Source organism: Atheta coriaria, unplaced genomic scaffold (assembly GCF_025399875.1).
Source record: "Atheta coriaria isolate IRGN ID8LTWV9N9 unplaced genomic scaffold, Caltech_Dcor_3.1 hic_scaffold_6_pilon, whole genome shotgun sequence".
Classification (NCBI taxonomy): Eukaryota; Metazoa; Arthropoda; class Insecta; order Coleoptera; family Staphylinidae; genus Dalotia; species Dalotia coriaria.
In genome coordinates, this window is record NW_027045448.1 from 6,448,848 (window position 1) to 6,465,272 (window position 16,425).

The 16,425-nt window shown below is 37.3% G+C and overlaps 1 protein-coding gene across 1 annotated transcript in view; it reads left to right on the forward strand.

Annotated features, from left to right (window-relative positions):
* The first annotated feature begins 5,577 nt into the window (after nt 1–5,577).
* Nucleotides 5,578–16,425, forward strand: part of LOC135794283 (SCY1-like protein 2) — a 30,657-nt gene continuing 19,809 nt past the window's right edge. The window contains 2 exon segments of the mRNA XM_065305497.1: nt 5,578–5,837; nt 15,705–15,921. Of these exon segments, the coding sequence (XP_065161569.1) occupies nt 15,754–15,921 (168 nt within the window). The 5' untranslated portion in view covers nt 5,578–5,837; nt 15,705–15,753.

Sequence of the window (16,425 nt, forward strand, 5' to 3'; positions counted from 1 at the left end):
CGTGCGCGAGTTTATTATCAACTGGCCAGCAAAGGGACGCCTAGGCGAGTGGTTAATTGAGGGAAATTATGTGTCCTCGGTGGATGCATTGCGCGCGAATTGCGTGTTTACCAACTAATGGATTTTCGATGGCATTGTAATGAGGTAATATTGAAATTATGGCCGCAGATGGTCAGGATCTACGGCGATACCGAGGATAGTGAGGCCAGCCACTCGCACAGAGTCCTTTATTCCTACTGCCCCTATTATCTATTATCTAACGAGTAATATAGCTCGGCACTGATACAAGGAGAAGACAACTAAATTTCACAGTTTATAAATTAAACTAAAACAGTTTTAAACATTTTAACCTAAAACTTTTAAATTTTAATATTTTTAATATAAGCTATGAAAAGTGTTAGTTTTAGTTGTTTCCGTAACACCCTGTATGATAAAGTATTGTATTGGCTTCGTTTCCACTCGCGCGGCTTTGTGTCATCGGCAAAGACACGCCGCTCAGCGGGTTCACAATTTCACAAACACTTAAAAGGGGCAGCGCCGGAAACGCGCCGCGCGCCATTGCACATAATAGGAAAGCCGCCCCGGACGGACTGGCAGAATATGGAAGCGGAGCGAACTGATCCCCGATATCCTCGAAGCTGTAGTGATCTGTCCGCGAGTTCCAACCAGCCTCTGACCGTGACTAGGGGGGCGGCGGATGCTTGGGGGGTTGAATAACGTAGAGAAACTGCAGAACATCTTCCGCATGACTTGCCCGCCAGTTAATTACAAATCTATTTCATCATTTCCATCATACTAAACCGACGTACAGCATTAGATTATTAAACGTATATAGAAGTTCCACTTTGAAACTATACATTACCTACTAGATGGCGCTGTGGTAGTAATAGTCAACTCATATTACTTAGATTTATTTATTTATTTAATTAGTTTACGTGAAAACCACAACTTTTCAGTTTACACTGAATGTACGAGTATGTTATGTTGCGCGGTGTAATTAAAGTTTTAGTTTTCCCTCGGCTGGCGTTGAGGCGTCTTGGCCGTTTCAGGTGTGCGATAATTCATAACCGAGTTCTCTTTCTGCGCTTCGTCGCGCACTCCTGCGATTTCATTCCGTGCTCTCCGAAGAGTAATTTTATAATTTCCTCTGGGATGTTATTTTGCCCAGTGCTTCGCTCGAGCGAAGCGGCGAAAAACATTTCCTCGACAACGACAACGACGACTTCATCTTCGACGTATACCTATAAGTTTCTTATTTGGTTCATGTGGCAATTTGTGTTATATGTTTTTTTTCTGTTTTGTTTTGTTTGTGTGTGGGTGTTTGCGAACGGGTGTTAAACGGCGGCCACGTTCAGAGGCCGCATTCGACGCACGTATTTCATTAATGTCCGCCACGGTGCCACCCGCGAAGAAGAAACTTTAATTACGGTAATTAACTCGTGTGCTAAGCTCCTCCCACTCGCAACAAGACCTATTTTCATTCATTTTAAGTGAATGCTAGGTGATAGAATACAAATTTTAATGTGTTTTTTCACCCAAGCTTAGTTTTTTAAGATTTGTTTTGACAAATTGAAGTTTTTCGTTCATTTGACTAAAATTTATTAAAAATAATCGTGTAATGTTGTATTTAGATAAAAATACGGTTCATACAATAGTTTGAATCGATTTACAAAATTTTGAAATAAAAATTTGCATTTTTTTTCTTTGTATTTTGAAAATTAGTAAAATTTAGCAAATTTTAAAGGTTAGGAAGTTAATTTTTTATCTCCTTGATTAAAAGAGGCAATAAACAATAATATTACACTATCTATGCTTACAAATTGCTAATATGTAGTAATTTTAATTATAAACCAACATAATAACTTACAAAAATATAAGATACCATTTGTTAAATGACAAAAACAAAAGTGTGAGAACATAATCAAAACGACTTTTTAATTATGCCGTAGTCGCAGCGGCAGTGGCACACTTTTTTTATAATAAACTTGAATTCGTAAATTTGCAAAAGATTGAAGAAAAAGTTTCGTCTCGGCGGGCGCGATTTTCCCATTCGTTGTGCAAATTTTAATGAAGCGCGTGCAAAAGAAGGAAATAATTAAAAGTTTTTCGGTTTTTATTTTTTATTCTCCACTGTTTTGTTTCGCCGTGAACAATCTGTGTTAATGTTAAAACTTAAAATTTAATTAACAAACATATTTACTTTAATCCTAATTCGCGTTAATTATTATTAAGCAAACAACTAATAAATCAAGCATTTTTAAAATGATTGCTGTTAATTATTATTTTTCGCGTAGAAATACGGTAAAGATTAATCCGCTAAGGCAAAGTAGAAGCGTACAATTTTTCAAGCGGCGATTTAATGAATCTGGCAGTCGAAGGCAGAGCGTAGGAACAGGACGCGGCGCGTTGATGATGAAAAACGTGTGGGCGTGAATAATTTTTACGATCCTGCAAACCGACGGCGGCAGGCAACGGGACGTTCTCTCGTGCGCGCTCATTAAGCGAAGCGGAAAGGGTGTGAATGACCGGCATTGATTTTCACCCCTAGGATAAAATGCAACCAAAAGGAATATATTTGCAGGTTAGACACACTAGCGCCGCCTATGTTTCGATAGCGGAGTGAACAGCTACTAAAAGGACTTCTGCAACCCCAGGAAACTTTTGCAGGAGTTAACTTTGGAAAATTATGTTACAGAAACCTGTAAAATAAAATAAGGACTGAAAGGATATTACATTATTATGAACTATGAAATTAATTACGATAATAAATTAAAGTAAATACTTATAATTTGTTAATTAAACGTAATTAAAATATTAATACCTGTAATAAATTTTGTGTAATTTTTAGTTTAATAATTGCAGCATTAAATTAAACGTTAATTAATGTCAAGGGTGGATTTTAGTTAAAACATTGCAGATTAAAATTGCAAGATTTAAGACTCTCGAATGCAAGATCGTTAATTAAAACCGCATTATCTCGACGACGTGCCTCGCTTTCCACCCCAATTCCTCCCCGCCGCCTGCTGCGCATAGCCTGTTGCTTCCCCGGATTCAATATTTCAGCATTAGATACAAAGTTGCAGCTTCGTAAATCGCGACTTCATTGAAAACGCAAACAGACGTCACGAGCCTTCCCCAACCTGCGCCGCCCCTCTTCTCGGGTTGGGGTTGTTTGTGCGTTTGTGTCGCGTTTGGGTGTGTGCTTCGCGGTCATGTTTGTGCAGCGCACGCGGCTGTGGCACAGTTTGCCGGATGGAGGCCAAGAGCGTGCGCGCCCCGTACGAAAGTAGGTTAACATCGTGTCACGGGCAACCGCCGCCCCCGCGCGGCGACGTCGCGCAAACCCCGGTTACCCGGAGCCGGAGCCCAGCTCTGGAGAACCATTTCCGGATGGCGCCCTGGCGCTTCCTGTCGCCGCCCACCGCCACCGCTACGACCGCCCGAATATAATTGCGTATTGAATATAGGCCGCGACCTTTACGCTGCTAATACACGCTGATTATGTTTTCATTTATTGGCACGCCGAAATTTGCGTATTCTTTCAACCGCGCACACAGAAAAAAAACAACAAAACACTGGATCATCCCGAGGGGTGAAATTTTTGAAATTTCAATTAAAACGATGTATTGCCGCGCCTGCAACCCACTGGCTTAATGTCATATTTTTTAGACATCTACCCTTTTTTGTAATTTATTTGTAAATATACCTATACAATATGTTTAGTAATTTTTTTAAATTTTTAATTTAAAGATAATTAATGTAGGTACGTAAATTCTTAATACATTTTGTAGAATTAAGATAAAAAAAAGCATAAATAACGGGTTTGCTTTTGTGTTAGACCCAAACACCGAACAACTAATGCGCTTTTAATTAATAACGTCGGTCGAGCACGTACGCAACGTTTTAATTGGGTTTTACGCTCTTCGCGTGCGCGCAACTTAAATGTATCCAGCGCCATCACGGCGGGCGCATAAAGTCTCAAACGTTTCAATTGCACAAAAAGATAAATGATGGAACAAAACATGCAAAAATCACGATTTAAAAACCGCTGATACAAAAACATTATTATTAAGTATTTTCCTTGACAAATTACACCAATAGATGGAAATAAAATCAAATAAATGATTTTTTATATTATATCAGCCATTATACACACAGAACTCATGTCAATGACATTAGAGGTTAGTATTATGGTAATGGCAATACTAATGTGTAAAATAATAACTTAAAACGTCCGAATGAATAATTTACAAAGAAAAATATGATTTATACTCAAAATTTTCCTCTAAATAATCAAAATTGTGGCTTTACAGCATTGTTATGTTATTTTAAGCATTCGATGATGTTAAATATTGAATACGAACGCTTAGCGGCGTACCAAATTGCAATCGAATTATCCGTTTCGGATGTGAGCCCTTACCCGGGCGAGAACCCTAGACAATCGGCGAATGCGCTCGAATCGGCGATTATCGCTTTGATCTAACCGAATTACGAAGTCGAGCAAATATTTAACATCGCGGTCGAATCGGTTCGCCCCTGCCTGCGTCTGTAAGGACTCTCAGCTAATTGAAACAAAACCCGCACAAGTAGTCAACCCTTGTAACTCAACTGACTCTCTGGTAACTCTAGCCGGCCGAGCAAATTGTCATTCAAAGGACTCTAACTAGCAACATTTGTTATTTGATGGCGAGTATTTAGTTATCGAATGCACTACTCGAATCTACTACTAATGCCATCTATACATCAATAGTTCACAAAAGTGTAGAACGTGAGTATACGTAACGGATGTGCATGAATAATATACTCAAGAGCTTTATCCCGACGGAAATGCACTTTGCGAGTGCAAAAGTGACACTCGAAGAGGGTGAATGCACATGCACAAGGAGTTCTATTGTACGCTGCCCACATACTACATATAAATTTCATTTTATATGCTTTGATATATGAGTACATATACCATGTGTTTTATGAAGTACAAAATTAACATTTTAAAGAAAGTAGAAGCAAAAAATGCAATCTCAATCACTTGAGTTAATAACAATTTGATTGCAGGCGAAATTGCGTAGGACTAATATTGATCCTTGACCTAGAAAAAAATTGCGCGCAATGCTAATCACGCTCGGACGCTTTTTGCACCGAGACACGAGTATCAAATAAAAATCCAAGTATGCGGTGCAAATCAAAAGAAACACATCTTGAACGCCGTCTCGAGACTGTCTCGCAGCGCACCCCGCCGCCGCCGCCGCAGTTATACGAACTTGTTGCTTTTTAAGTTATTGACGTCGCAATTCGTCGGCTGCGTGCCGCTGCGAGCGTATACTTGTTGCGTCGCACAGACGGACGCTTTTTTGCGCGTTGTACATGCTGGCGGGTGTTCAGGCCGATGAAAGAGAGTAAGTAAGAGTGCGAGCTGGCGCGGAGTGGAGAAAAATAGTCGCCCAGGTGAGAGCGGCGGCGGCGGTGGTAATGCGGGCGGCGGTGCGGGCGGTGGCAGGCGCACCAGGTGGCGCTGTCTCGCTCGCGCACGCCGCCTCCGCGCGCCCGGCGGCCGGCCGGGAGTCGCTCGGCGTCCACCGCATTCGCAGTACGCCGCCGCCGCCGCAGCCACATGCCTCTGCAACAGGTGACCTATCGCGCGACGCGCACGACATCCACGACTCGTAGGGCTTAATTACACTTTACTTAATTACAGACGAAACAACGTAGTAGTTGAAACAAATAATTTAAAAATAAATTTAAAAAAATATTCAAAGTTTTTGGTGCGTGGAAAAAACTTTTCGGTGTGTTTGTGTGAATATAAAGTGCGAAACAAACAAACTCGGCAAGACTTTTAAAAGGTGAGCGCATGCACAAATTAATTATAACTAATAATTAATTATAGCAGGGCTGACACACTCACAGTGTATCAAGTTGATGTATCTTGGCAGTAATTAATTGAACTGTTTCAAGTTTGAAGATGTGCGTCGGCGGGCCATAACTTGGATGTTTTATCGCGTTCGTGATCGCGATCAAGGGGTTTGCTCAAAGTGCGAAAATATTTACACTAATGGCCGCCGCGGTAGTAGGTATACGATGGGCTCAAAGCAAATTTAAATTCAGTGGAAAACGGTCGCGTAATGTGCGCAGACACAAAGGCTAATGCGACGAGCACGCACTCATCTCGAATAATTACGCACCACCTTCCGAACCAGTCGAGTACAAAAAATGTTACATTAAATGTTACTATTGGATATAGATAGTAAAATTGTGTGTTGTTTTTGCTGGGAAAATAGGTGAAACCTAATAACTTTTGATATAAATAGTACAAAATTTATTTGCAATTTTTAGTACTTTTGCCCACAATTTTAGAACCTTTACACCTAAAATTTTCATGATTTTTTTGTCTGATTTTGTGGAGAATTTTCCAAACTATAATAATCATTAATCAGCAGTTTGCTACCGCTTTTAGTTTAAAAGATATGCGCTGCTAAAAATCCTCAAAAAAAAAATGATGACACGTGAAAACACTTTGTATTAATGTTTTATAGACACTAAATTTGATAAGGATTACAAAATCCACAAAATAATTAATCATAATTTAAACAGTTTAATTTTGTATTAAATTACTTTCAAATGAAAATTAATATTGCTGAATTATTTAAAGTATCAAATTTTATTCGAGGTATTTTAATATCCGAGTATTTAAAATTATAAACTCTCATAGTACGAGTACATGAGTTTAAAAATAATTAATGAGTTTTTATATAATTTAGAAATTCCCGTAGCAATAAAATTGCAATAAAATCAATGTAGTATTAAAATATACTAAACAATAAAATAGTAAATAAATACATTGTTATTTGTAAAACTTGAAAGAAAATTAATAACGGCATTATTAATTTCTGACGCAAATTGTGTTTTATTACGATATAGAATAAAAACACGTTTTGCTGTTCAATATCATAATAGTATTGCGTATTGTTGTCTTTGAATAGCGAGAGAAATATTATTATGGCCATAAATATATTGGCTTGCAATTGATGAATAAAAAAATTATGAAATTAAAACACGCAAGATTTAGGTCAATATTTAGGTCAAAAATTTAAAAATTTACTCTTCAGGTGATACGTATGTATTTTTAATTAAGAATTTAAACAAATATTACATACAAATAATGAAAAAATCGATTTAATCGCATTTTTTGTAAATATTTACTTAAATGAAAATCTTGCATTATTAAAATGTTATAAAGCAAGCAAATAAGAAATAAACCTATTACTATTGTTAAATTTAAAAAAAAAATTAAATTAATTATGGATTTACGTAGGATAAAAGCAATATTTTAAGAATAAACTGGTTTAAAATACATAAATATCATCATAATATACAAAAATAAATTCAATTGAATAATTATTATCGTATTATGTGGCGACGCATAAATAATTCGCAACGGTTCAATTATAAATCGACGCTTAATTGAACGGCGTCCGTCAGACGCGCGTCCACGATCAATCAACGCGCACATCACGCGAACTCGTCAATTAATAAAACTCGCCGCGCGTTTCGAAAGCTCCAAAGCTCCATGAACATTCAAAAACTCACAGTGCACGCCGTTCCGAAATCTGCATAATTCTATAATTTCGTAAATGTTGTAATTTTATCCGCGCCGACATTAATCGAATTCCGCGCGCATTGCAACATCCGAAACCCTTTTCGGTTTCCCTCCCAAAAACGAAACCGAATATTAAATTTCCAGAAACCATTAAAACTCCATTACAATCGCGAAAATCACAACAATTGCCGGGATGAATGTGTTTTATATCGAACGATGAAATTCGAGTGTAGTACCTATGAACGAATGTATGCTGAGAAGTTGTAGCGGAATGCGGGAATGCGGAGGATGTGCGAGGAAACGCGCGCGGAAGTTATGAAGGAAGGCACGCGAAGCGCGCGCGCCGTGCGTAATTTCACCGCGGCATTGTTCCTCTCTCCGGCGAAAGCTTTCGCGCTTTATTCTTGGCCGCGGTTAATCAGCTTCATTATTTAACATTGGTGCTGTGCGAACATGGAACGTGTTTCTGCTTTGTGCTTCTTGGATCAGCTTCGAAAATCTCTTTCGTAACTTTCTACCCCTAATGCATTTGGTTTTATTAAAATCAAAATTAACTTAATAATTTTAGCCGAAAATTGTCTTTCAGTTCAAGTAAAATTAAATTAAAATAATTTTTTGAGTCAAGATCGAACTTTTTTAGTGTTTTTATTTTATATTTTATATTAATCTGTAGTTGAAATTGAAAAATGAAAAATTTTGAAAAAAATTCAAACTAGATTTATATTTAGATGAAAAAATGTAATAAAAGTTGAAAGTCATGTGTGTTCTAAGATTGATTTCCCACATGCGACGTTTGCATTTCGATTTGACGTTTGTCGAAATGCGCGAAATCGAAATTGAATTCGTGCCCTCTTTCTTTCATTCGTCACCACCGCGCTCAGACTGTCGTTTACTTAAGGTACTCGCGGGTCTCTTTGAATATCAAACAAGCCCCTCGCTACACACATGCACAATCAAACATATTTCCTATATGTTTGTGTTAATCCGCTTTCTTCAACTTTTCAATTTTCCTCAAATATTGCAATTTTATTCCACGAAATTCTTCATTCAATCAAAAAAAGTTTTTTAATCATTATAACAGATTACATACAAGACAGGGATAATCTGAATGTTTTCGTGAAGAGCAGTCTAATTGCAGCAATTATCTGACACGATCTAAATTCATTTTGCATCAGCGCGATTCAAGCGCAAAGAAATTGGCGCGCGTTTTCTTGCGCGTCGGTAATCAAACGACACCCGATGGGCGTAAGCGTTGAGACGGGGGATCGTTTTCGAGTGATGTAATTTAGTGTTTCCGGCGGCGCGTTTTACGAGCGACAAACGCATCGAACGCCTTCAAATTGCTCAAATATTTAGCAGGCGAACGGAAGGCGCCGAGGTGGCATTCCGCTGAGAAGATGTCGAAGCACGCGCGACAATCATTAATTATTTACATTCAGGCGGGCGCGCGCGCTCGGAAAGTTTGTCTTCGATGAAAAAGATGAAAGAATTCTCATCGACGATAAGGAATTTGTTACACATGGATATTATTGGAAACGATTGCGCGAATAAAAATAAAATTCAATGAAAAATGAATTCAATTAGTTTCAGGCTTTCCATTACATTTATATTAATTCCAAATGAAATTTATGAATATAGTTTAGCAGGAATTGATCATAAATGGAAGAATATTCATTTAATAATTATTTTAATTCTAGGAGATATAAAAATATCTTGAAATTTGCGTATTTTTACCTAAAAATGTTATTTTTGTCCTTTATTTCTATAAATACATCAAAATAATCATTTTTAACCACGTTGCACTTAAAAAATATAAAATTTTAGTACTTTACCACCAATAAATCATTGTTTAGGTGTTAAAATGTTAAGATATGCGTTATTACGTAAAAGTAATGAATGGTGAAGGCGTTCCTGGTGCCTCAACGCACACAATGTTTAATTCATACGAGCGTGCTGCGCCCCTGCTGCTCACATTTCTCAATTCGCTTGTCACCACCGTTTCCCTCAGCTGGCAAAGACGTGCAGCGACCGCATGCCGATGCAAATGCGAACGCGCCCCCGCAAACGCAATATATACTCAATACTAACACAATGAGCACATTGCGCATGCTCGCATCTCTTTGAATACCAATACTGGAAACCACCTCTAAACTAATCACTAAACTAAATACAAAACAACAATTGATGGCAGTCTAATCGCCTGCAAGGAGAAACGTGCGCTTAAGAAGCCGATCAAGCTTACGACTTGAGAATGGTTAATAGTTTTCGAGCGACACAATATGTACGAGTAAAGTGGAAAGTGTGTTCAACTATAAACTGTAAAACTATCCAGCTGCTCAATGCTAAGCGATGCTATCGAGACGAGTCGAGTATTGTAGTTTCCAGGGTTTGTTGGGTTTGTCGTCTTTAGTTGGCTGTGTTTGCTCTGCATTTGCAATGCGGTTCATGGAAACTCGGCTGTGATTGGATGCTTTGTTGTCTTTCAAGTACAGATACTGAGATATTGCCATTGCAAGTACTGGGACTTGCACAATTTCCACTTAGAGACACAAGTATACTTTGACTTTCACATTGGATTATCTTTGTTAGTGTGCGAAATCAAAACTGAATTCTGCAAACGGAAATAGATAAATGAACGGCAAAAATTTTTAGTAAATGGAACTAATGTTACATAAAGAGTATTAAGTCTAGTGAATTGGACTTAGAGTTATTTTGTCTACAAAAGCCTCACAAAGTCTTTTTGTCCATCAATACTGTCTATTTTGTTATTTTTTTGATATTTTGAGAATTTATGTGGTAAATGTTCTACAGCTTTATTTCCAATAGAGTAATTTAGGATCCCTCATTATAATATGGTAGTTATGGAATCCCTTTATGATCTTTGTATTGTTTTAGCTCTTTAAACCAGGAGAAAGTGTCCAAAAATAACAATTTTCGTTAATTTTTCTTGCTTTGGCGTGGAAAACACCCTATATCTATTATGATAATAATGTAATTTAGATCCCCTAATAGACATATAATAGCTAAGAAATTTTCTTACAGAATGCGTTCTGTTGTAGCCTTCTTATCAAACCGGAAGTGCCCCAAAATGACCAACAAAAAGCCATTTTATATAAAAAATTAATTTAGGTTGAAAAACAGGTCAAAACAATTTTATAAAATTATTTTCGATCAAATAACAAGGTCAAATTTCTTACTGGAAAAATGTAGGTATTTGAATTACGTGTGAAAATCGCAATCTATAAAAAATTTAAGTCCTCAAAACAAAGTTTTAAAAAGTATTAAAGTTTTTCAAGCGAGAGTTTTTTCCCGATCAGGTGGCTCAGTAAAAAAGTAATAAAACTGATTGCTTTAATTTCAAATCAACAAAAACATTGCCAAATTAAACCGACACCCATATACCTACTATACCCACTCAATTTTTATTTATACGCTACTAGTTCCCTTGTGTTACCTATTTTATCCTTTTTATTTTTATTTCTATTTATTCCATGACAGATAAATAAAGCACATAAAGTAATTGAATTCTCCCACGAAGGAAATGAGCAAAGAATGACTCAGCTATTGATTCTACTATACGCGGTCGACGCAAAACTATGCGCTCACAACCGAAGAAAGGTGAGCGCGTTACGCGCAAGAAAAAAGGACCTGGAAGAACGAAAAAAGGACGGATCGAATGCGCTGGTGCGCGCGCGCGCTCATGATGGGCTCGAGCGAAAGTGCCGTAACACGATAACGCACATCACACGTACCGCATATAAAAAGGAAAAGAAAGAAGCGAAATAATGTGGGGAACGAAAGGCGAGACGAGTGAAACAAAATGACGAATGAGCGGCAACAAAATGCTTCACGCGCGTAACTTCGATTTAGTGTCGTCAGTGTTTCATATTCGCCTTCTATTTTTGTTTATTCACTCATGTAAATATAGGTTATGTGCATACGAATTTGATTGAAATTTATAACCTCACATTATTTTCACTTCGAATAAGTTTATTATTATTTGTATTTATTTTTAATAATTTTAATTAGTTCATTCAAAAAGTAAATGTAGCTAACTAAAACTAATTAGAATTCAACTAAAACCGAATATAAATATGAAGGTAGAAATATGATGTAAACAAGTTGCAACTGCGCGCAATGTAAACGAAATTTGTTCGGACAGCAAAGCATTTGCATTTCCCAAAGCTCCAAAGCTTTCGTGCGGAGCTTTCCCAATGAATCGCATAGTGCAAAGTTGGCGACCGACAACTAACTCATACACCACTTTCGGTTTTCCAGTTTCTATTTCCTTTCATTTCTCGTTTTTTTTTTCGCTCTTTGTGCGCTGTAAATTCTATCACAACTTCACAACGTCACAATATGAATGTTACTGACCACGAATGCACTTGACAGTTAAGTTAAACTTCAAAATCTCATTAACCTCAATCACCTAACCTAACATAACCTAAAGTTTTATGACAGAAGATAAATTGCAACGTTGCCAAATTTTCAAGAAATATTAATTGTATTTTTGCAAAAAGTTGTGATTCTTAAACTCAAAATCATTTTTTTTAATTTTAACTGAAAATTTTTGACAAAAAACTTTAAAATCTTATTAACATCAAACACGCTTATCAATCACCTAACCTAACCTCACTTTTTTGACGCAGGATAAATTACAACGTTGCCAAATTAACAAGAATGACAAGTTGTATTTTTGCTAAAAGTGCTGATTCTTAACCTCAAAACCATATTTTTCAACTTTATCAAATATTTTTTAACAAAAAACATTTTTTAACATTGTGATGTTATGTTGTGATGTTGAACTTCAAAATCTCATTAACCTCAAACACGCCCATCAATCCCCTATCCTAACCCAACCTAACTTTTTTTTGGACAGACGACAAATTGCAACGTTGCCAAATTAACAAGAATTCTTAACCTCAAAACCATTTTTTTCAATTTTAACTAAAAAAATTGGGCAAAAAACTTCAAAATCTTATTAACCTCAAACACGCCCATCAATCACATAACCTAACCTAACATTTTTCTGCCACAAGATAAATTGCAACGTTGCCAAATTAACAATGAAATGTGACAACCGTGCGCGTTGGGAAACCTCACGGAAACATTTGTATTATCTTCAATTCTCCTCGCTTTCGTTCATGTCACACAGCGAAGGAATTTACAGCCGCAGTCCTGCGATTGTAACTTTCAATGTAAACCCCATCCAGTTGCGTCTTGTTCGCGTTAAACTTCTCGACCGCCATCACCACATCCTTCATTGTATTACAGGAATGTATAAATACACATCACACAGATGTGGAATGAAACGAAGGTAGCTGTGACGACACAATTTAATATTCATCATCATCATGCTGGTAATTATTTAAGTTTGAATGTTAAATATGTAGTTATGTAGAATTATCGTAGTTACAACTCCAGATGGACTCTAGAAACGTAAATATAGCACAGGTGGGGCGGTGAAGTGGCGGCGGCGCGAGTGCGGGTCTCGTGTATCGTGATCCCTCGCAACATGCGATAACTTTACCGCCACCACCGCTGCGTTTTGTGCAAACACATTTTATGTTTGCGGTCCTAGGTTCCTGCAGAGGAAGGAACAACACGTTTCCTAGTCGATTATGTTATAAATATTAGACGGTGTATTTTACTCGGCCACTTGTGGCGCAAATAATAATTGGGCAAAGGTTTTAAAAATGTATGAAGTTGCTGTTGTTTACTTAGTATACGTAAATATAAAGTTTGGACGTGTAACAGCATGAATATTACATGACAACTTTAAAAATACACTGTGGGCAATTTTTGTGTGGATAAAATTTATTTTTCTATGTTTGACTTTTAACACAGCGTTTATTTTTATGAAATAAATTGATTCACGTGTTTCCGCATGAATAAAAAACGTGCCATCGCATTTATATGATCGCCACGTGGCAAAGATGGCCGAAAGATATTGTGTTTGCAGTGGAAAACGTGCGCCCACGCGTACGATATTCGTATTTCCGTCCGGCGCGTCCGCACTTTCAATCCCTTACGCAAAACACCGAGGGAGCCATCAAAGCTCAGCGTGTGCTTGCGTTTGTTACCTTTTTCCTTCACTTCGGCTTCTGCACAACTCGAATATACATACATAAATATACAAACGCAAAAAGGAGTAAAAAGTTCGGAAATATTCCTCGATATATACGAAGTGGTCAGTCAGTCAGTCAGTCAGTCAGTCAGTGGGGAAATATACGCAATGCAGTGGGTATCAACGTAAGTACTCAGAGATGTGGCAACACAGTGATGTAAATACATTTTGCAAAATGTTTGGTCGCGCGACTGAATGCCAGCTGAAAAGAAAAATGGATGTGACCTGCATTCCCTGTGCTTTCAGGACGATCGGAAAGCTTTCATGAATCTATACGAAAAAAAGGCAAAAATCGAAGGAAGATTTTCGTCAAATAATATAAATGTGTTTTGGTTTAATAAAATCGTTATTTATCAAGGAAGACATGTTGTATTTTTACTAAAAGTGGTGTTTTCTAACCTCAAAACCAATTTTATTCAATATTAACAAATAATTTTTGTAAAAAAAAATTTTTTTGCGTTTTTGCTTCTAAATTTTATCTTTTTTATATTTTAAAGTCAAAATATCAAAAACCAAGATAAAATAAATTTGATATTTTGTTTATTATTGATTTTGCTAACAAATTTCTATAAACTGCATATTTAGCAACAAAATATTAGAATTTGTATCATATTGACGTCACATTCATGGAATTCCTATAAAAGCGACATTAAAATTTCGTACAAGTTTGCGCAATCCAATTTTCGAATAATAAACTTTGCGTGTTTTCGATTTATTAAGTTAATTTTGCCCCACCCGCAGCTCTCTGAAGTTTCACGCTCTGATAGCGCTTCAAGGGGTTGCGCTGGATTTATATTGTAAATAAAATTGTACGAATGCCGAAATGATAACAACGTTTCCGTGCGCGCACGAGTTTGCACCATGGTAACCAGCAATAATCCACCTGCGCGCGCGGATTAAATCGCAAATTGAAATCCATCAGCAATATTTATGTATTGTGCGAATAAAATTGCAGATAAACTGCATCTTTTTATCCGCATGCGTGTTTGCTAGCGTTTGATTTGAACCGCCAGAACGCGGCGTATCGATTAACTGTTGACGGTTGCAATTAACCGTAAGAAAATTAATTGCCTCGTGTGAGTGTGACGGTGCTCTAAGTGTACACTTGTGTTGCAAACGTGATGTTCCAATGAAGCAATAATAAACGTATTGATTTCCTTCAGCGCACCCAACTGTGAGTTCCGCGCCGACGGAAAGGTTAATCGAATCGAAAACAATGAGTAATTAAATTATGTCCGACGCGTCGACACTTTTGCTTCTTAATTGATATATATTTTGTCTATAAATGTACGTGATCTTTTGTTGTGCAAGAAAAGTTAGAGAAATTTTATTTTTTTGGTGGAAATTGAGTAAAAACGTTAAAAATGTGGAATTTTTTTACCAAACAGAAGTTAAATCCTCTACCACACATCATTTTTTTTTTGGTAATTTATTTTATCCAGCGTTAAAAACACAGTTTATTTTAAATTTAACTTTTTGTGATTTTTTTCTTTTAAAAGCAGTGATTTTTATTCACTCAACTTTTTTCGTTCATTTAATTATTTGATTTGATTGATTTTGTTAGAATTAAAGCATGTTCCAAACGGAGAATAACAAATAATTCGTTATTTATGTGCGGATATCGAAACGCAATGCGTCAATAACAATCATCCCTCAAAATCACCCTCAAGCGAGCCGTAAACAATTTCAGCGCGACGCAACGGTGTCGTTCGAATCAATCAATCGGCAGTTTATAATTCACAACGAATTATGTCCCAGAGCTCAGCTGACGCACAATGGCTGTCATTAAGCCTCATTATCGAAAGATGCATTATATCGATTGCATCAACATGCTAACTGACAATGCATAATTCAAATCCACTCCTGTACACTTCAACTTTTAAACTCACCTGTAATTATTTATTAAACAACCGTTTAAAATTAAATTAGAAAAATTGATGTATCCATAAGAAATATTTTATCGTGTTATGTATTTTCTTGTTACAGTGACACTGGTGGTGTGTAGTGAGGCTTGAATGTGAACCGGAGAAGATCGATGCCTGCATCAACGATGTTCTCGAAATTCAAGAGCGGAAGCGGCGCGCAGAGCCCGCTCGAGACGAATCCGATCGGACAATTCTTCGAAATCGGCAAGCAGATCGCCAGTGCCGGACCGGAACTTGTCTGGCGTATTCATGACGCTTACCGGAAAAGTGACGGAAAGGTAAGCAGCGCATGCGCCCTAAACCTTACATAAATTTAATTAATTTTAAACTTTTCGCTGGTAACTTACACACTTAAAATAAAAAGGGATTTAAGCTGCTAACCGGAAAGCGAAAGTTTGCACCTCTTTCCGGCACTTACGTGTCGGGAAGTTTGAAAACCCGCCGTCGTCGCAAGCAGCGTTTCCGTTTCGGTTGCAGTCAGTTTAATTCTCGGGCGCAAGATAAAATAGCGCTTCGTGCCTTTGTTAAGTCCTGCGCGTCCTGCGAGCAGCAGGTGTGTTTGAACAAAAGTCGTAACCGTGCCGAAAGAAAATGAGTTTCCCGGGCTTATTATTTACTGCAAAGATATCTTACATCCGCGCAAAAGACGCTGCAAAACGTTGCAATTTTTTTCCGTATATAGAAGCTAAGGTTTTAAATTCACTCACGTCACGATATTTGCTTGCTTCCACGCAAAACGTAAACAAAGCACCGGAAATTTGCATGCGACACGTGCGGCGACG